Source organism: Nyctibius grandis, chromosome 4 (assembly GCF_013368605.1).
Source record: "Nyctibius grandis isolate bNycGra1 chromosome 4, bNycGra1.pri, whole genome shotgun sequence".
Lineage (NCBI taxonomy): Eukaryota > Metazoa > Chordata > Aves > Nyctibiiformes > Nyctibiidae > Nyctibius > Nyctibius grandis.
Window position 1 is genome coordinate 81,635,655 of NC_090661.1, and position 21,707 is coordinate 81,657,361.

Below are 21,707 nucleotides of genomic sequence, written 5' to 3' on the forward strand. Positions count from 1 at the left end.
TTCTTAGCTTTGGGGATGAGTGTGTCATACGCCCTTTTTTTTCCCATGGACTTGTAAAGAATTCATTCCTGCCTCTCTCTCCTACTTCCTCCTCTCTCCACCTGCCCCATCTTCCTCTTCCATTTCTCCTCTCTCCCTCTCCAAAAGGGCTAGTGAAGCCAAGGCATGCTGCTTGTGAAGAAAAACTGAAGTATTAGTAGGTGTGTGTGAAGTCTCAACCTCATAGGATCTGTCTCTTGTTGACATAATTAAACCTTTGGCAGATGTTTTCCAGCTCAGCATTTGACTTCTGCATTCTTTGTGGTGGTTACTGGGTGATGAGGGCCTGATGTTTTGCAGTATGAATTTGCACTCCCCAAGAACGGTGGGATGGAGAACAGCTGCAATGAGGTCACACTGCTGTGAGCTCCCATCCAGCACCCCTGATCTGTGAACCAAGGAGTTTGAGGGAGGCTCCTGCAGGGCTGATTTTGACATTGTTGCTGGTGTCTGGCAGCAAGAGAACTATGTACCTGGTGTGGGGGTTACACTGCAGTGTAACTGTGGGCTGAATTCTCCAACAACTGATAGGGTTTGTGGGCTAGGAACTATATACTAGTGGACACAGATTTGTCTTCCTACAAACGCAGACTTTGCTCATTCCTGACGTAACTGATGTACATGGCTCAATGGGACATCTCTTTGCAGCAAGCTGGTAACTGCTTCACTGTTGTGCTGTGTGAATGCAGGAAATGGAGATTTTATTCTTCTACCACAGCTACAAGAGAGACTGAAGAGGGGAAAGGTTAAAAACTACTGGGCAGTGTCCAGAAGACTTGCTACTTGGGGATCTACATGGCCTTTTCCTTGCATCCCACCCCCATCCCTTTCCATATTTTGGTCCTGAAGTTTCTTTGATCAGGTCACAGCAGGAACACAACACAGCATACGTCACCTTTTCTTTACCTTTTCTAGGGCTGACCACGCTTTTTCTTGCATCAGTAGATTCCCTGGTACCCTCAGCATCATCACATATCTAGGACTGCTCCTGCACACTTTGGGACTCCTCAGGCACGACTCCCATTTGTCCCCTGTTTGAGACTGCACCATGGCTGTTGTGTGTCTCTCACTTCTGTAGTCTCTTTCTCTTGGGACTGCTGCCATCTCTCATTCTTCTCCACCAAATACTTTTGTTGGTGCTCATTGTAGGATTCTTCCCATCCCTTTGGGCTGCTGCCTTTTTTTCTCTTCTGTTTTCCTTCCTTATAGCTCTAGCAGTCCATGCACATTTGGGTTTTGGTACATCCCTTACAACATTGTTGCCTCTGAGGGAAGGATGATGCCCAGAGACCTGGGCAGCACTCCTTCTTCCTCACTTTTCTTGGTGATCGAGCCTGTGGGGAGGGGAGGGTCTGAGGAGATGGTTGGGGTTGAAGCAATACTGTAATTTTCTTGCTGCCTCTGCTGCCCCATAGGGGAACTAAAACCATGTTTTTCTGTCTCAGCCACAGAGCAACAACAAAACCAGTATAGTAAGCACTGCAAAAGAAACACTCCCAGTGCAGACGTCCATGGTATCTTCCCCAACCGCTATTTTTTTTCCTGTTTGGTTTAATTTTGATTCTGTCCTTTCCCCTTCTCTCCTTCCCCTCCATCCCGAGTGCTGCTTGTGCTGCTCTGTTTCAGCTTGTGTTTTGGCTTCGTTCTGTCTGTGTCCCTGTGCTGCTGTGGGGCCTGATCACAGCCTCACAGGCTTTGGGGTGGGGGTGCTGAGCAGAGCTGTGGTTGGATGTGGGAATCGCAGCTTGCCTGGACTTCCCCTTGTGCCATCCCTGTATAGTTCTGTGTCCCGTTCAATTGTTCCTGTGGCTTTGGGGAGGCTGGTTTGGAAGAAGAGAGTGGCAAGCTCCATCCACTCTCCAACACTCAGGAAGTGGAGGATGGACTTCAGGACACCACAGAAGAAAGGGCAGGCAAAGGTTTTTAGAGGAATCCTTTGATGGCCCATTTGGCCCTCTTGGTTGTGTGGTTGATACTCTGCAGCTCGCTGACTTGCTGGGCTAGCGTTTTCTGTTTGGGCTGTGTGCAGCGAGCTTTGTAGGGTGCCCTGTGCCTAGTACATGTAACGGCACAGCTTGGTGTGGTCTGCCTCAGTACACTTGGAAGATCAGACAGCAGTGCAATAGGTGACAGAGCCGGATGGGTGAGTGTACAACACTGCACCATCACAGTCCCTGGTGCCCTCGCTGAGCCACCCTGCAAGAGTGACAGCAGTGGGAGGGGATGGTGCAGGATCATGAAGTCTTGTGCCAGTAATGAAGGGATGAGTGCAGGAGTAGGTTAGCACCTGTAGGCCTGGTAGCTGCTCTTTGTTGTGTGTCTCTGGAGAGTTGGATTTGGCATTTTTGGGGGGTGGGAGGGTGGAATTTGATGTTGTTGTTGTTTGTTGTAGGATGAAGGTTCTTGGGACACTTCATAATTTTCTGCTTTCGCTTCACTGGCTTTGTTCATGATAGTTTTGATACTGAGGGAGCCTTTCTAAATTATTAATTATTGTTGTTATTGTTGAAATTGGATCTCATTTTAGAGACTTTTAGAAAAATGTGCCTTTTTTCACAGACTAGTTCCCTTAGCAGCTCCTCTCTGAGAGGCATTGAGGTGGTCTGGCTTCTCCCCTTTTTATTATGGAAATTATGAATGTCCCTTTTTTAGGGTAAAATACCTGGCAAACTTTCCAAACAACTGGGAGACAAAGACCCCGGCCCAGTATTATCCTTTCCTCCCCCTCTCCCTCTTCTGAAGCATTTTCCAGTGAGGATGCTGCTGAAGGGTCATTACTTTATGAGCCGGCTGCAGAGGGTGCAGACTGGCTGCTCAGTTGCCATTGGGTGTTTGTGCCAGTCTGGTTCGCTGAAGGCAGATTGGGAATTAGGGGCAATTGCAGGGAAGCTGTGGGCTTTGTCTCCTTGTGACTGTAGCTTTTAGTGCAGCCTCTCTCTTCAGGAAACCTTCTGTGCAGGAAGTGTGTACGCACGCAAGCACACGTGTGCTGTTCGGAGTTTGTGGTTTGATTTTTTTTTTTTATGTCAGTCACCTTTTCTCCACTTGCTGGGGAGTGAAAAGAAATGAGAGAATGCTTTGGAACTGGAGTTTAATGATTCTTCCGTCCTTTCCTAGGAGCCTCAAACAACAGTTGTCCATAATGCTACAGATGGTATAAAGGTAAGGGATGGGAGTGTTGCCAGAGAAACCTCTGCTTCTCTCTTGTCATTCTCGTCTTCATGTGTCTTAACTTCGGTTTCTACCTTCCCAGTGTCTGTTTGGTAGCATGCTCCTGAATACTGCTGGCAGTAGACTGGGAGGGTTGTATTGTATGGCTGTGGATCTCTGGAAGAGGCTGAGTAGGGACAAGTGTTCAAATATTATAATCTCTTTCCTGCGGCAGTGTGCAATCGCCACTCTCTTTCGTATGTGGGGTGGAAGAGAAGATACAGGCACTTATGCACTTTTTTTTTCTTCTGGAAATGGTGACATGTTCCTCTGAGAAAGCCTAGGAGCCCTTCTTTAGCTTCTCGTGCCTATTCTTCTTCCAAACAGAAGCAACTCCCATTTGATCTCATTTGACAGAGTTTGGTAACTTCTGTCCTTTTAAAAGTTCTGGGTGGACAGCTTGAACGGCTTAAACAAGCAAAAGCTGAGCAGAGATGCTGTTAAGTTTTGCTTAATATTTGGCCTGCTTCCATCCAAATCTTCCTTGTATCATCCTCTCCCTGCCATCCTTGCCAATGTTTTTGCGCTTTTCCCCATCTTCCTTCACAAACAAATCAAACTATTTACTCATGCTCCCAACTGCTGATGCCTGGTAATGCTCTGTTCTGCCGCGCAGGGTTCCACAGAGAGCTGTAACACCACAACCGAAGATGAGGATCTGAAAGGTAAGTGTTTTGCCTGTAATTTCTAATACAGTTAAGTGCAGGCAGGGGGTCCTGGAGATTCGGTCATTGCCTTGAACTAGCTTCCCAGATTTCTGTGTCTGACTCAGTTCATAAATTCGCCATGACACCGTCATTCCTGTCACAGTGGGACCATGTGTTGGGGAACCAGCTGACTTGACCTCTGTGGTATATAAACACTGTTTGCCCTGAGTTAATTTGTTTTGGTCTCACAGTTGGAATTCTTTTCTTGCAAATATCATAATCTGTTCATCTCCAGTCCATTTCTAGGCTTGGAAAATCCCTACCAGTCCCTTGAGGTTTGGAGTCTGGTTGCGTTTTTGTGCTTCCCTGGAGGTTACAGGGAGTTGAAACCTCTCTGTTACTGCTCAGTCTCCCTTCTCACCCCTTTCTGGGAATCTCTTTAGTGACGTCCACACACTTCCCTCTTCATTTTCTTTCCTCTTTGGGTCTGAGATGAAGATTATTCTCAGCCTGTCGTCTCTGAATGGAAATGATTTTTCGTGTCCTTTACTGAGATATCAGTAGAGGGAGAGGCTGAGAAGAGATTTCACACCTTTCAGTGACCATATCATAAATATTCTGTGCTTGTAAAACTCTTTAGATGAAGGAGCTCCAAGTCCCATATCTGCTCACGTTGTTTGAGGAGCTGTCCTTCTCCTGACCTCCATAAAGAAGAACGAGCAGACATTTTCCTGAATGAGCAGGTTCGGGATGGGTGAATGCAGTTTTCATTCTGAGGCAAATGTGTTAATAGTTTGCATTTTGAGGCAGAGGTAGTCTCATTCTCCCTGTAGTCAATCTGAGTTACATATCCAGGGAAAAATCAATGCTGGCCCTGTGGCGTAGCAGCAATGTCACCTCTGTCAGCTGGGCTAGTTCCTAATGCTTTTCCCATGGCTTATCACAAGCTGCTGGCTCCACTTCTGAGGAGTCACAGGGAGCAGAAATGCATGCTGGTGAGTGCTGCAATACAGATTGTTTCAGATAAGACCTGACCTTATTACAGGACAGCATTCTAGCTCCCGTCTTTTTGCCAGAGAGTAATCTGTGGTTTAAGAACCTAGCTTTGAGGGAAGGGAACTGGATGGTTTTGGTAGTGTGGTAAAGAAATTGATTTATCTAATCTCTACTGGATATCCATCCAGAACAGATATTTGTCCAGAATCTCATCTCCTTTGGCAGCTTTTGTTCAAGAGAGGTCCCAGACTTGAGCCAGTTGAGGCAACAGGTCCTGTTAAGTCAGGAATATGAATGCTGTGAGGAGAAGGCGGCTGGGACTGGAACAGAAGCTGGGGGCGGGGTGGGGGGGCAGGGAAGGAGGGCAGCCAACCAGGGATAAATTTATGAAGAATTGTATAGGACTACATTGCTGCGGATCAAAACTGAGGTGGTTTCTTTTGGGGTTTTTTTGGCAGAGGTTAGAAAATTTTGTTATGATTTTAATAGAAGGGAGCATTTGAATGGTGGTTGGGAGGAGAGGAGCTTGCACAGTAATGGTTTGTGCTATGGCCAGCTCTGGTAATTTTAGTGCTTCAGTTTTAAGTGTAGCAGTGTTCACCAGTGTTCTTTTTTAACTCCTGCCCCTCCATGTTTTAAGCTAAGCAAGCACTCAAACAAAACTAAATAGACCAAAAGGTTTGGGGGTGTTGGAGCTCTCGGCATTCTGCATAGCCATGACTCTGGGAAAAGGGAAGCGCTTGTCCAATTACTCTGCCAACTTCTTATTTTCAGTAGACAACAGGTTACGTAGATCTGTTCTCCTGTGGTGTAGGAGATATTGTCTTGATCCATCTGTGACAGTTGCCTCAGGGATATGTTGTTTCCACTGTGGCGGGGGTAAAGGCAGTGCCCCCCCGCCCCCATGTCATTCTAAATTGCACAGCAGGTCCATGTTATAGAGCTGTCTACTTGGCTTTGCCCTGGAGGATACTCCTGCATGTTTTGTGCTCAGCATTGTGGTTTCTTTAATGTTCTCCTACTTCCTTTCTCTTTTTTTATTTACTGAACTTGAGTGTTTTGTTTGTGTTTGTGTTTTTAATTCCCTGCCATGCTAGCTCCCCCTCTCTCCACCGGGGACGGCAGCTCAGTGCTTGAAGGACGGAGGCACAGTGAGAGCAAAACACAGACTGAGTCCATGCAGTCCCAGCTTTCTCTCTGTTTCTCAGCCAGTAAGTCCAGGGGTGCAGTGCTTCACAGCATCTTTTTCCCACCCCTCCCTCCACCTTTCCCATTTCTCCTTCCCCAAGACTTCCTTTCCTCAACTTCCTTTCAGAACATTGATTTTTTTCATTTCCAGTACTCCAGAATAAAAAGAAATCATCTCCCTTCCTGCAAAATACCCTCCTTTGCACACTGAAAATTTCCAAACCTTTCCTTCCCCTTTTGAAAAAAAACCAGAACCTCATCCTAGCTAATTTCATTCCCTTGCTTTCATCTGGGTGAGACGTGGAGTTCTCTGCAGATGCTGCCTTTCGGGGTTTCCTCGGGCAAGTCACTGCATCTCTTAGTTTTCCTGGCAGTAAATGGGGTTAGTGGTGCAGGTCTGCTTACGGAGGGATGTGCGAGGCTGAATTCAGTCTCGCTTGTTGAGAAATTCTAAGCACCTCAGACATGGATGGTGCTCAGGAAGTACAAAAGGAATGAAAAGCGGTTTTTACAGACTGCTTCGAGGATGCTTTGGAGGGGAGGCTGTGGCTGCTGGAAGACCCCTCAGCATTTCTGAATCCATTGTCAGGTGCTCTGAGTGAAAATCCTTGGATAATGTTGGTTCTGAGGAGCATTTCTCTGTGATGAGCATTACCTTGCATGTCTGTCTTTTGCTAGCTCAGTTAGCTGGTACCGTATACAGTCTGCCAGTTAATGGTACTGTCTGCCAGATCCCTCCTGAACTGGCTGCTTCCACAGAGGAGCCTGTGGCTGAAAAACTCTGAAAATGGATATGAAAAAAGCTAGCAGGCTGGAGAAAACTTAGGTGGGATTCCCAGCCTTCCCCCTACACAGACATACCATACTAGCTGTCTGGCTATGTAAAGCTGTAATGGAAGGATCCTTAATGTGAGTTAGGAACATCTGGAGTATTTGATTCTGTTCAGGTCAGTCTGGGAAGGAAGGAACAGACATGCCCTCTTCTGTCTCCTCCTGCCTTCCCTGGTTTCCTGCACACGGCACCAGTATCTCATACGATGATGCAGCAGTCGGAGCCTCTCTGTTACTTCTTTTTGAAGTAGCTCTGAGGATGTCAAACTGCTGGTTCGTGAGGTGCAACAGGAAAGGTGTTTTGCCCAGCCAGAACGGAAGGGAAATGATCTCTTCTGAAGTCCTTTTTGCTGTGAACTGTCCATCACTGCTTTCTTATTAACTCCTTCCTCTTGTTCGTAGCAAGGCCCTGCTTGGTATGCTGAGGAGTGCCAAATCACTTCTCTGCCAAGTGGGGCAGCATTCTCCCACCCCGCTCCCCTCTGAGCTGAGATTTGCAGTGATTTGGATGCCCTACTTTCTTTCCCTTTCGCTCACATCTCGTACTTGCCCTCATGTTGCTCTGTCACTACTCTGACCAGTGTTGTAGGTCACTCTCAAACTACCTCCAGCAGCATTAGTGTGATTCCTACTGTGCTCTGAGGGGTCTCCTGCACCAGTGCCAGAGTAGTCCCCTCTGAGCAGTGGCCGGCCCAGCTGATGTGTAACAGAGGCAGGAGAGTGGGTTGAGGTTGCAGGGATGTCGATGCCTCTGTGTGCCGACAGGGGCTGGGGCTGTGTGTGTTTGTACTTCTTTTGTGGTTTTTATTTTGCTTTCTGGTTTTTGTTTGTTTGTTTATTGTTTTAATGCTTACGTTTGTTTTGCAGCTACACGGTCTTATGAAGAGAAGCTTCTTGCCTGGGACAGCCCAGGGCAGACATTGGAGTTAGAGCGTGCTCGGTCGGAGCCTTTGCTAACTCCAGTAGTTCCCTTTGTACTTAACCGTGCACTGTGTAAGTTAGCAGCTGGGTAGCAGTAGTGGAGTAGTGCTACTAATACTAGTTACCGTAGATGTAAAGCTCCCCTCCTCCTTCTCTCCCCCTCTGTGCCCCTGGCCCCCCGCCCCGTCCGTCCGGGAAGGCTCTGAGCCAGCCGCTGACGCGCGGCGGTGCCGGCGGAGGCACGGCGCGGCCCGCGGCTCCGGGGCCGGCTGCAGGGAGCGGCGGCGGCCGCCGGGGGGCGCCGCGGGGAGGGAGCGGGGTGCCCCGGCCCGCCGGCCCCGCCGCCGGGGAGGGGGGCCCGGTTGTGGGCCCTGCCCCGGTGTTCAGACTGAGCTCCGCTGAAGGAGCTGCCGCGGCCGCTGCCGCCCCCATCTGCAGTCTCCTGCTGCGGCGGTGCTGCCTCGTATGTTGTTAAGAAAAGGCAGTAGAGTAGCCGTGAGCCACGCTGTTATCTGCGTGCTCGCTGCCTGTTTGTGCCCCTCTGCAGTGTAAGTTCTGAGGGCTCCTAGGTTCATCAGCAGTGGCAGGCGCGAACGCCTTGCCCCGTAACATCCCGAGGCTCTCTGTCCTTCGGAAAAAATGGATCACCTCCTGCGTGCTGGCTGTAGCTCGGGACATGTAGTAAAAGCAAGAAGACGAGCACAGTCTGATGGAATGGACTTGTGTTGAAGGATAGGGTCAGTGCTGCTGCATAGTCACACTTGGGAAAGGGGTGCAGATCTGCTTGAGCTGAGTCAGCACGTGGTGGCTGTGGTCCGCAGATTTCCTCACGCATCCCAAATGGAGCCTCTCCCATGGACTCCATCTTCCAGGTATTGCACACATTGGTGTGTGCTCTGCATGGGAAGGAGGTCCAACAAGTAGCCCTGCTTCATGCAGAAGCAATTCCAGACGACTTGTAAAGACATTTTTCACAGCAGACATAGCCCACTGTGTCATTTTGATCCATTCCCTGTATACATCTTTTGATGTGTGGTAATGTATACAGCCTGAGTGGCAAAAACAGCTCCATTACTATTGTGAGCCAGTTGTCCCTTATCTGAGATGTTTCTGTGGCTGGCTGGGTAGTATAATTGTCTGAATTGATTTCCAGAGTGGGTGCAAACATCTTTCATAGCCAGTGAGATTATCATCTTGTTGCTCTTCAGCTGCACTTCTCAATGGTGGGATGAGATGCACATGTGGATGAAAGTTTACAGGGGAGGGCACTTCAGACTAGCATGTTCTGGCATTTAGAGTAGAATTCAGCTCCCTGACTTGGACATCTAAAGATGGTAGGTTGGATTTAAACACCACTCCCCTACTGATAGGCATCTGAGATGCCTCAGGTGAGACTTCCAGAAGTGCCTATTTCTTTCAGGGCCTAAAGGAGGAACAGTCAGGTGACTGGTTCCATTTTAGACACCTACATTCTAGATGCCTAAGGGCAGATAAATTCCACTTCTGGTGGTAGGAATTGTAAATTATTTGGTGACATTGAAGATAATGCTAGAGCACCTCCTAAATGCTTGTATAATGTGCAGGATAGTCTACTTACAGAGAAAGTGTGGGGAAGGCTGAAGAGATGAGAGGGTGTGCATACAGGCTCGGGCATATACATGGTGCACATAGTGTCATAGAACTAGAATTGTGTTATTTAACAGAGCTGACCCAAACTTTGCGAGCGTTAAGGACTCTTGAGATCAGCATGGGTGATGGAACACCTCAGAGGGGATGGGACCTGGGCAATTGATTGTGGGAAACCACAAGAAGAGAGTGCGGAGGTGCTGGCCAGGGAGGGGCCAAATAACAGTAGACAGCTAGCCCCCATCTTCGTTAATCTTGAAGTCCAGTGTACTGCGTTGGGTCAATGGCAGTGCTGTCAGAGTGCTGAAAAGAATTGTGTCATAGGGATTGGCAGAAGCTAGCTGCCTGAGGAATGGAGTGCACACTAGTGTATAGCTAGGACCTGTTCATCCAACCCATCCATCCTGCTGTGGTTGTCTTCCTAGCTTGTGGAAGTCATCCCTACGTGTCCCAGTTGCTTGTTTGCAGCATTCGTAATAGCTGAGGTATTGGTAATGGTGATAGGCAAGTTGTTGGGATACTTTTTCCAATTGGCTTGATCTGTGTGGTGGCCATTTGTATATGACTACTGTGGTGAAGGGTTTCCACATCTTACGCTGCCAGACAAGTGCTTCACATTGGCAGGTTCATTGACATTCATTGGTCAGACTCCCCAGAAGCACCTCAGGCTGTCATTCAGGAGACACCTCTGGTGCCTTAGACCTTTCTAGAAGAAAAAATAAAGAATATGACATCTTTATTTGCTTTCTCCCTGCATTATGGGATCACCATTTCCCTTTCATACCACTGCCCCCACTCTCATGTGGATGGCTGTCAATACTGCATATCTCCAGAATGCAGAGAGCAGCATCCTATGAGATCTAGACTAACAGTGCTCCACAAATTGCTTGTAGAAAGCACCCACTAGCCCCATATTCCCATTGAAGTCTTATGCACAGTTAAATTGCTCTTTCTTCTTGTTTACAGTGCGTAAGCAAGAGATCATTAAAATAACAGAGCAGCTGATAGAAGCCATCAACAATGGAGACTTTGAGGCTTATACGTAAGTACAGATGTCTTCTGACAGGTTGTTTATCAGTTTGTGTGCACGTGATGTTCTGGCTCCTGAGTATGAGGAGTTGTCATGCAGTCAGGGATGGTAAAAAGCTTTGTGCTTTTTAGCCTCCATCAATTAAGAGCAGGGATATGGTAGAGCTCTCTAAATGAACATCAAGTAGAAGTCAGATATCAAACAGCATCAGGAATGACAAAAGGAAAATGTCCTGGCTTTGTAAGAAAAGTAGGGGGGAGGGCAGTGCAGTGGGCAGAAAGAAAATAAAAGAAAAGCCAGAAACCTAGAGGCTTGTTTTATGTGAAATGCCAACTAGCACCAACTCTGTGTTGTTGCAGTAGGACTGAGTCCTCCAGGAACTTACTCCTTGGAGCAGGGAAATAGTTAGGTGGACTCAGGGTGTGAGTCAATGCTGTACCAGTGCTTCATTGTGTGAATAGCCCTTGGGCTCAAATGCAGACTGTAAGCCTGTGGTGTTTTTCTTTGCAGAAAAATCTGTGATCCTGGCTTGACCTCATTTGAACCTGAAGCACTGGGGAACCTGGTTGAAGGAATGGATTTCCATAAGTTTTACTTTGAGAACTGTGAGTGGGTAGATTTGGTAACACCAACAGCTTTCTCTCTAATCTTCCTTTATGCCATGTTTTGGGGGAAAATTGCCCCTGTTTTTACTGTCTATCAGAACCAGCAAGAACTTGATTGTGCATGGGTTACGATGCATTCATAAGAGCCAGCGTGCTTTCTCTCAAAAGCCTTTTTCAGCAACAATTTCAATTCTAACCCCCAGATCCCTTCACTGTAGGCTTACCATTTGCATGGTGCAAATATTTGTAAGCGTGGACTGCAGGAACTTTAAAAGTTTGAGGCACCGATTTCCTACTGATATGGAAATGGAAAAAATGAGCTATTTTGATGGAAACAACATGCATGTTTGGGCTAGACATACTGAATGGTCAGACATAAAGATAGTCATACACAAATCAGTCACACCTTTGCTTTGAGTTTTTCCTGGACCGTTTCAGAACTCTTAACACCTAATGAACCTGTTACCTGCATACAAGGGTCACCTCGTCAGCCTGGGCAGGAAAAAGAGTCGGAAGAAATGCTATCATTTATACTAGTGGATTTGCCTCCCTTCCTGGATATCTCCACAGGATGAGATAATTGAAATTTAAATCCTGAGCTGTTCAATTTGTTTTATTTTAGGGGTTAGGTCAAGGCCCTTAGTATAGGCAGTTCCTAGTGCTCTAAGTACACAGAGACTTTGGGCCTGTTCTGGAGTGATTTTTACACTTTGCCGAGGCTTGTTCATATTTAATGCAGGCCTAGCTTAAAGATCTCCTGATTATTGACTCTTTTGTAACAATATTCTGTAATTAAAATATCTTTTCCTATAACCGGAAAAGCAGCACTGATGTTGAAAAAGTTGTGAGTATGCTTTGCAGGAGAAGTGGGAGCAAAGGGCCCCAGGGGATTCTAACCAATAATACGTGCACAGTTCCTAAGGAGAAGAATAGGTGGTAGGGGAAAGAATTGCTTGGATTTTGCCTGGAAAATTGCAGGAGCAATTTTTATTGTATCCCAGAAACCAGTGGAAGGTGAGTAGAATACAAAAGAGGTTGGAGGATGTGGGGAGGCTGTTCTGTTCCTTCCTAGCAGTAAAATTAAGCTGATGGTTTTGCATGTTCTGCCAGTACTGTCGAAGAACAGCAAGCCAATACACACCACCATCCTGAACCCCCATGTCCATGTCATTGGTGAAGATGCTGCCTGCATCGCGTACATCCGCCTGACACAGTACATCGACGGCCAAGGCCGGCCCCGCACCACACAGTCTGAAGAGACCCGTGTCTGGCACCGCCGAGATGGCAAGTGGCTGAATGTCCACTACCACTGCTCTGGAGCTCCTGCAGCACCTCTCCAGTGAGGATCAAATATGGGTATGGACTATCAGGGAAGGACTATATCATGCACACAGCTAAGGCTCCTGTACGTGGGAATTCAGTATTCAAGGCTGTTTAGCTGGCTGTGGGAGAACCATTTTTAGTTACCTGTAGGCTAAAAATTTCTGCTGATCAGTTGGTGTTCCTTACTCTAAGCCCTGTCCTCTGGACTCAATAGGATTATCTGCCACTTCTGAAAAACTGGAGTCATGTGCCAGATGGTTGTTCCTGAGCATAGCTACCCTTGTAGCAGCAGTGCTTCCTCCCAGGTACTCAGCTCTGTGCTCGGACAGATGCTAATCCAGAGCAGAGAGGAACAGTATCTCATGCTGTGCACAGTTTGTTGTTTCCCAGCTGTCAGGGATCTACCTTTACATGCTAGTGATTTCAGAGAACTTTTTTTATGAGAATGTCATATTCTAGGGAGGATATTGTAAAATCTGTACAGAACAATTTCTGTGCCATAAGGGTAAAGATTTATTTGTATATAAATTTTACTACTGATTTTCTGATTAGCAGAAGCTATTTAGTGTACAATGTTGAGAAAACTCAGAGAAAAAAAAAAAAAAACCAAATAATAATATCGAAGGATTTAAAATATCCCCCAGTTAGCTTGCCATAATTCAGCATTGGAGGAAACTTTGATTATAAAATCCGACATGAAGAAACGATTGTTGCTTGCTCCTAAAGGACAGCAGATCCTTTTACTTCTGCAGCATTGAGGCATTCTTGTTTATTGCCTTACTGGTTTCTTTTCAGTTAGATGTACAAAGTCTTTCTGCCTCCTTTTGTTTTATGCTGAAGTATATGTCACATTCATTTTAAAGAGCTAAGTTTCGGTTTTCTAATCTTAGGACCTTTTTACTAAAGATTTTCTATTCAAGGGCAAACACAAAAACCATCTACACCTGGGAGACAAGCTTTTTTTTTAATGTGGTCATTTGAGGATGAACCACTCAAGTATAGTTGCTACTTCAGTCCTAGTTTTGTGTACTACTTGAGACTAAGCCAACAACAGTTTTTATTCTTATGTGTTGTGAGGGATTCAACCCTACTGAAGGCAATGGAAAGGAATGTGAACTATCACAAGCAAACTGGAGAGGTCACAGATGGAATTTGAAAAGCAAAAGCCAGTTGGGGGCACCAGAAGCAGGGAAGCTTTCCAGAGAGCTGGACAATCAGCTGAATTTCCAGGGAGTAAGGCAGTGAGAAGGATAAAGCCTTTGCAGGGAAACAAAAAATAACATATTTGCATCAGTTTCCATCACAGAGATGCTGAGGGAGACTTCTGTCCTGGATTTAGTCCAAAAAAGATGCAGAAGAAATTATTAAATTAAAGATCAGTATGGCTCAGTGGCTATGCCTAGGAGTTCTGAGGAAGCTTAGGAACTGAGAGTCTTTTAGCTGCTACAGAAGAGGTATGTTTCCTTGACTTGGCTGCTGAAATGTTGCACCTCCTCCGAACGTGTGTGCTGGAGGGTTTCTGAAAAATGCAGAGCAGAAGCCATTTCCAAACCACAAAATGTTTGTTAAAACAATATTTTAAAAACCCCATAAACTAAATTGAAGTTGAAATATCTGCGTGCATTTCTGGATTCTGAAGGAGGTGTAACCACATGCAATTAGGAGTGGGGTCAGTGTGGGCAGCCCCATCTGAACACATTGAATCATTTTGGAGCAGCGTTGGCCCAGGTGCAGTGAAGGGTAAGGATGAAGCAGAAATGAGATGAATAAGAATGCTCAAATAGAAATCAGTGGTTTGTTCTTACCTGGAAGGCAGAGTTCTGTTTTGGGTAAGTCATCTGAAAAGGAAACTGCAGCTGTAAAAGAAGTTTGAGGTTAATCAGAGGACTTCTGTGTAAGCAGAGAGTAGGAACCAAGAAGGGAGAAAGACTAGTAAGAGAGTTTGTGACAAAGATTTGCAAACTAAGAAATGGTAGAAAGAAGATTTTGGCTACACTTTCATGGTAGGACGATGCTAAACAAACGTGAAAAAACCCAAACTTAAAACTGATCAAAATAAATCCAGTAATTTGACACAAGAAGATCAGCCAGGAGGAGCCTTTGCTAAAAGCAGTCACTAGGGCTACAACTTTGCAAAACTGAAGAAAAGCTCATGCATTTGTTTAATATTAAGAACATTCAGAGACAAAATTCCTGAGGACTTAAAAAAAAAAAAAAAAAAAAAAAAAAGAATGATCTTTCAGTTCAAGGCAAAAGCCAGTTGGAAGCGAGGCAGAAACTGTTCCTGAGGACCAGAGCCTTTCGTCACCCATTGGGAAACTTCTTCAAGTTCTGGGGCATGTCAGTATTAGATAGTGGGCCCAGGTCTGCTCTAATCAAGCAAGTAACTCATTTTTGCAAGTAGTTAATTTTCATTGGCACACTCAGCCACCTGGAAGGGAAAGTGTGTGCCTCTTGTCTTCAGGGCTCTCCTCATGAGCCCCAGTCTGTGTTGTGTTAGGAAGGGTTTCTGCCTGCGCCAAATAATTAGCCTGTAGAAAACATGTTTTATTAATTGTGTACAGCTAATGTTTGGCTTTATTTCCTTCCATCCCGTTCTCCCCTCTCTTTTCTGGGTGGACACTACCTCTTCCTGACTGCAGCAACTTGTGGAGATACTCAGCTGGAGGGCAATATCTTCCTAGCAAGCAGCTCTGGAGTGCCTGAGTGACAGCAACGGTCATGTCTGTTTTGACGTTAAAAAAAAAAAATACAAATTACAAACAGGCAGCAGCCAAATGCACGAAACCCTGCATGCATCTGATGCTCCGGGCGCTGCCTTTCTGTTGTTTTCCATGGATCCATCGTGTCTGTTTCTGCTGTACGAAGGTGTTTTTAAATCTAAAAAAACAAAAAAAAAGACATGTTGTTTGTATAAAATAATAAAAAACAGGAATAATGCTAAATAAATGACAGATTATCCAACATGCCCCCGCCCCCCCAGGGCTAAGAAAATGGCAGTAGCTGGAACATCTTTCAGAAATGAAGTGAGGGGGAAAGCAAAAGTGAAGGAGAGGGAAAGAGAGACGAAGAGCAAAAAAGGAGGCGGCTTGAGCCGATGACTGAACTGTGCTCTGCAAAGCCATGGTGGAAGTTAACATCGCATTCAGGCTGTGCTGCGACTTCAGTCGGTGAGAGGTGGCGAGGAGACCCCAGAGGAGCCAGTGTGAAGACTGGGGTTCAAGAGAGAGGAGGTGCTTCTCTTCCTGTTGCCCAGCAGACTGACTTCAGCCTGAGTTTCTTCTTTGATTTCTGCACAGCAAGAACGCTATGGAAAGCTGGTTGCTCGGCTGCTGGATCCCAAAACAGACTTTTTTTTTCCCAAAGAAAAAAAAACAAAATGGGATGTTGATTTAAAACTAAAGGTGGAAGTAGGGATTAAAAAAATGGGTTTAAGTGAATATAACTTAAATAGAAGCTTGCTCTTCAGAGATACTGGTTTTAGAATCAGCCACTACCTGGCCAAACATGGAGGTTTGAAGCCAGCTTATTTAATTTAACAAAACAAAACAAAAGCATTGCATTAAGAGCAGAGATTTTAGAGGAAGAGGGTACATGTATGGGATTTTCTTTTTTTTTTTTTTTTCCTTTCTAGTAGCATAGTTGGGATCCACAGTGCTGCAGAACACGTTCCTTAGGAAGCAGACAAAAAACTTAGTGTTATGTTCCTCATGAAGACTTGCACATACACTCCTATACGAGGCATAAATAGCGTGTGTTTTTTATACGGAAATATATGCACCCATAGAATTAAAGGGGTTACCTGGCCTCCTGTTTGATTTGTTTGGTCTCCAAGTAAAATAGCAGTGGGAGCCAGCAGCCCCAGCCAGGTGCTTCTCCCCACCACTAACCCATCTGATGTTTGTAAGTGTCATGTTTCCTAGTGTTTATTTCGGTAATTTTTCTATTTTTTACAGTGATGTTATAACACAGAATACTACCAGATCAGAACCTCAAAAACCATAGCCGAAGGACTCTAGGCCACCTCCCTGTGTTGCCTCTGGGTGTTAGAGGATACCTCATGAAGCAGAGGGGAAAGGGAATTAGCACATGGGATCTGATGTTTGCCCTTTGGGCCAACTCATCTTCCTTTCTTTTCTTTGCTTCAAAAGGAGTCCATTTCCTTTCTTCATTGGGTGGGGATTGTGGAAGTGTTTTGTTGACCTTACCAAGGAGGGAGCCTAGGCCCAAGAGGAAAATGGCCTTTCTGGCAGACCCTATAGAATTTGTGTTGACCAAGGGAAGGCATCACTTGCAGAAGTTGGGGTGGGCTTTTGCCTGAATTTCTGTCTACCCCTAGACATTTTTCAGATCTTTCGAGGGAGTTAAAATGATTGGCAGCATACCAGGTGTGAGGCAACCTTTTTACTGGCTGTGGAAGAGAGAAAGCCAATTTGGAATTTTAATCCTTATTTAACAGAATGCAGAAAATCAAAGCTGTTGCACAAAGTGGAGCTGTCGCTTTGCAGGAGATTGCTCTCTGCTCCCTTTGTTAGAGAGGTGCTATCCCACACCAGGATTAGAGCAGCTAACCCCTGAGGAAGGAAAAGACCATCTGCACTGCCCGTGTTTGTCTGAGCAAATACCGTTTTCTTCCTCCCTCCACTACCACAGGGAGGAGTGTGGGGATTGAACCCATGGGGGGCAAACACTAGATTTTATTATTTCAAAAGATTTTTTTATGACAGCACTAAGCCAGTGAATGAAGTGGAAAAGTGAAAAGCCTTGATATTTTATTCAGATTTTTTTTTAAGCCACAAAGAGAGATCAAACAGGAGATTACAATTACACCATTTAAAAAAAGACAAATACAAAACATGCATGCCTTCTTTAGGTCTGATCTTCCTTGTCTCTACCTGACGATTACTAATAATTAAAAAGAAAACCCTCTGTATTAAGTATATGCATCTTTCAGAGAAAATTTAAAAAAGAACAGAACTGTTGGGATGTTTGGTTTTGCACAATCTTGGAGACAAACTGTCTTCTGGGGTTTTTTTTGTTTGTTTTGTTTCCTTTTAAGTTAATGAGAACCTTAGCTTGGTATGGCCATTATCAAACACAGCTCTACACCTTTAGCATTCTTAATGTTCTCTTATGGGGCTAATATAAGCATCTATATAATATATATTATAAATATCACATTTTAAACAGGAAATGGAAGGCATTTGATGCAGAATTTTTGCATGATATAGAAATAATTAAAGTTAGCTAGTGTTTGTTTGTTTGGTCTGAATGTTGGTAGAACCTTCATAGCTTTGTTACAATGAAACCTTGAACTGAAGATATTTAATAAAATAACATTTAAACAGTGTAAAGTTTTGAGTGTCACATTTTTTTCTTAAACCATGGGACAATATGGAATTGGCACTTCTGGGATAAGAATCAATCAATTTTTTTTGTGTCAGTAAATCATGTGATTTAAAACCACCATGTTTAAAAAGGAAAAAAGGTAAGTGGTACCATACCTAAAACGAAAAAATACTAGCATTAATAAAAACAAAGGAACAACAGAACCTGTTAAAATGAACTTTATGGCATTTCCCTGACAGACCATGGGGTAATAGGGATACGTTGCCTCTGTTCCTGATAGCCTAACCCTTGGCAAGCCTATGCTGTTACTTCCTTTCTTGGTCTTTGTTTTCCTCACCAATATTTCAAACTCTGTGGGAGAAGCCGTCTTGCCATTAGGCTTGCCTGGTGTAAACATGCTGAACTCAAGTTGGGTGGCAGCTCTTACATTTGTGAGCTGGTATATTTTGTGTCCTAGATGGGGTGCTCCTGCGGAGGCACAGATCAACCACTCACCTGTACAGATTTGCCTGGTTTAGCAGCGTAAGCACGATTCCCTAACAGAAGTTAGAAGTTAGTTGGATTTAGCCTGTCTTGTTTCTATACTGCCTCTTGTTATTAGCATTTCATTTATGCTCGCTTGGGTAGGCTTTGTTCCACTCAGGCCTTCGCTGCTTTGGCATTTTTCTTGTATTTCCCACCTTGTACTGTTCATGCTGCTCTCGGAAGAGCAGGCAGGCTGAGCTGTGAGTCTGCGGCGTGTGCTGCTCTTGCCTTCTGCTGAGACCCCTTCCCAGAGGGGCCGGGGAGCGCGGCTGTTGGGGGGACGGAGATGCCTGTGGGCTTTTCTGCCTCTCCTGCTACTGGTGGCCTTGTGGCAGCTGAGTGTGGGTCGGGTCTGGCACAGTTAGTGCTGCGATTGCACTGGGGATACACATCTGAGGGGCTCGCTAGCATTTGTGCCCCCAATTGGGCAGGCTTGGCTGGCCTCCCCTCTGCTGAGCTCTTCTCAGGTGCATCTGGAAAGCACTGCAGATGGAAGGGGGTGGCTTTGCCTTATCACTGAGAGAGAGTTCAGTGTGCTTAATCCCCTCTAACTGCAGCAATTACCTAGTAAATAGGTGTCAGTTGCTGCTGCTTAAAGAGATGATTGCTTTTGCTGCCTGATGAAACAGGAGGAAAATTGTCCTTAGTGTTTAAAGGGAGAAGGTAAGAGTTTTACAGCCCACTTCACTGGGACTGAAGACAATCTCTTCGTGGCCAGGAGAGATAGCTCCTGCTATTACAGTTGCAAAGAGAGGTTCTGCTATCATTTCTGACATCCAAGACAGCATCACTCATCAGGTAAGGCCTCTCCTGAAGCAGTTAAACACATCTTAATGATCTTCGAAGAAATGTTGCGGTATGATCCAATATACACTAGGAAGATATCAGTAAAGTTAGTGATGATTTCCCATTTTCTTAGTAGCTCTTTTAACCAGGACAAGAGTCATTTAAACGCTTACTGAAAGGACAATAGACTAATGCTTATGTCAGCATTTATGTAGCATATATATGGGGCTTTTCACAGTGTTCCCGTGTATGTATGTGATTTAAGTACATTTTAGAAAGGTGATGGTGTTCCATTTAAGCTGTACTGTATGTGTCTTTACCACCTGCAAGTGCTCTCAGTCTTGGGCAGGGGCACTGAAAAAAGTACCAATGGGATTGAATCTGTTCCAGGAGGGGTTCCTCTCTTACATTTTCTTATGTTTTAGCTGACAGCAGGGGTTGGGAATGGCACTTACCTTTAATGTGATAGCTCCAGTATTGAACTATCAAGCAGAGATATTCTCAGAAACTTACTTTCTAGTAAGCCATGTCCGGTTAGAATCTGCTCATCATATTGGATGGCATTTTTCCATCTTCCTACTTAAGAGAAGTGTCTGAGCATTGTTTTCTAAGTTCCCTCCCTCTCTCCCAATATATCACATGCTTACTTGTACACATAGGTTGATTACTCTGGGGGAGACCTATGACTGATAGTAGCTTTTATTTGTGCCTAAATCAGACTTCCCTTTAAACTAGGATTGGTCTGCTCTTGCTTGCTGGGTTAGCAGCACAAAGTCTGGCAGGATGCTTTTATGCCATAGGATGTATGAGAGGTGGGGAGAAACACGAGCAGAATTAGACCTCAAGCATTGATATCCTTTCCATTTTATTAGGAAAACTGTTACCTTTTACTTATGTGTAACCGATAGCATAGACAAATGGACAGAGCGTTTGACTAGCAATCGGGAGATTTGCAGTCTGTTTCTGGTTTTGCTATGGCTGTCCAGGGTGACTGCAGATAAGCCACTTGTGTTCTCTGTGCTTCAGCTTTCCCATTTGTCCATGCAGATAATGAGACTGACCTCTGTAGAAACCACTGGAAGAGACTCATGAACAGTCATGTAGAGTAGCTGAGTGTTATTGCTGCTACACATCACAGGTGGCATTTTTTTTTCCCCTGAGAAGTTGAAAGGTTTGGGACTGCAAACTAATGCACCTGGAATGCTTGTTTATTTGGGTTTGGTATAAATTTATTTTAGAGTTGGGAAAGGTGGTCCTCGGGGGCACTTAAAGTGGCTTGAGTGGAGGGTTATGAGTTTTTCCCTTGAGATCCTTAGTGCCTGAGAACTCCTCACATGCAGGAATGCCTTGCCTGCCTGCCAGTAAGGAATTTCCCAGTTGGTGTGTAGTATTATGAAAAATTTTAAGCAAGCAGTTTCTCCTATACTTAACAAGTATTAGAAAACAAAAAAATGCATATGCTTGTCATTTTTAAGACAACCTGGCCACAGTGAAAGGATGCAAATAATTAAGTCATTAAAATCTCAGTCTGAAAGTTCCTCATGCTGCAGTGGGGTCCTCTAAAGCATGGGTGGACAGGGGAAGAGGGAAAGGTTGTTGTCCCTAATTTGTGACAATTCACATACTTTTACTCACCATAATTATCCATGAATGGATGGGCAGGATGACATTTATTTGCAAAAAACTTTTTTCTTAATGCATCCTACAACTGCATATTGGCAGAGTTGGGATTTGGCCAGTTCTTGTTGGGATGAAATACTGTTGCGTCGTGATTTATTTCTCCTTCATGTTTCTGTGGAGAAGTGTAGTGTTCATACCAACAGAGGACAGCCTGCAAAAATGGCATCAGGGCTGTGCTTCAGAGGCCTTGCTTACACTGGAACACCCTATAGGTTATATCAGTAGTTATAGCAGTGCTACTGCTGTATGGTTGTTGCTGTTCCAGAAAGCAATTACTTGTTTGCTTCTTACTACATGTTTAGAAGTTCAAAATAAACTGAAAATAGTACTTATACAAGAAGAACATGTTCTACTCATGTATCATTGGAAACTCATTGTTTTGGGTTTATCATATTTTTCTTATATAAAAAAGGCCCAAACTTTGAGATAGACTCAAATGTTTTTAAGAATTGTAAACAAATTTCAGCCTTGTTCATTCCAATGCTGAAATTACTTTAAATATCATAAGTCAGCAAGTTTGAACACCTTCTAATCTGTTACAATATCAGTAAAAATCTTCCATACCTATTAGAAATACTTAATTGAGCTTCCACATAAACAGTAACACGTTTAATCTTTTATACAGCATGGTACTTTGACCTTCCCTTTTGAAAGAAACAGTCTTCCTGACCCATTAAAACTTCAACAGAAGTAGGCAAATAGAAATATTTATTATAACTGTTACTGAATATCCAGGGAAAGATTGATTGATTGTTTATGTACCCTTAAGAAGGAGAAGTAGTTGTTTCAGAGAAATGCAATGTTAGCAGGGATAGTATGTGCTAAGTGAGATAGGTACAGAGCAGTATGATCGCCAGGAAGGGAGTAATAAAGCCAAGCACTCGGAGTGGTCTGAAGTGTGAGTAGGCTGGTGTGGGGAAGAGAGCAGAGATGCAAGATGGATTTAAAGGT

At 44.7% G+C, this 21,707-nt stretch overlaps 1 protein-coding gene across 16 annotated transcripts in view; it reads left to right on the forward strand.

Annotated features, from left to right (window-relative positions):
* Positions 1-17,770, forward strand: part of CAMK2G (calcium/calmodulin dependent protein kinase II gamma) — a 123,119-nt gene extending 105,349 nt beyond the window's left edge. For 2 of the 16 annotated variants that reach the window (XM_068397557.1, XM_068397558.1), the window contains 8 exons: positions 1,485-1,553; positions 3,157-3,201; positions 3,866-3,914; positions 5,990-6,103; positions 10,425-10,500; positions 10,999-11,093; positions 12,204-12,432; positions 15,059-17,770. In XM_068397557.1, the coding sequence (XP_068253658.1) occupies positions 1,485-1,553; positions 3,157-3,201; positions 3,866-3,914; positions 5,990-6,103; positions 10,425-10,500; positions 10,999-11,093; positions 12,204-12,432; positions 15,059-15,122 (741 nt within the window). In that variant the 3' untranslated portion in view covers positions 15,123-17,770. Of the gene's footprint in view, positions 1-1,484; positions 1,554-3,156; positions 3,202-3,865; positions 3,915-5,989; positions 6,104-10,424; positions 10,501-10,998; positions 11,094-12,203; positions 12,450-15,058 lie in introns of all 16 variants that reach the window. The other 14 variants (XM_068397559.1, XM_068397561.1, XM_068397560.1 and 11 more) reach the window with 7 other exon arrangements.
* The last annotated feature ends 3,937 nt before the right edge of the window (positions 17,771-21,707 follow it).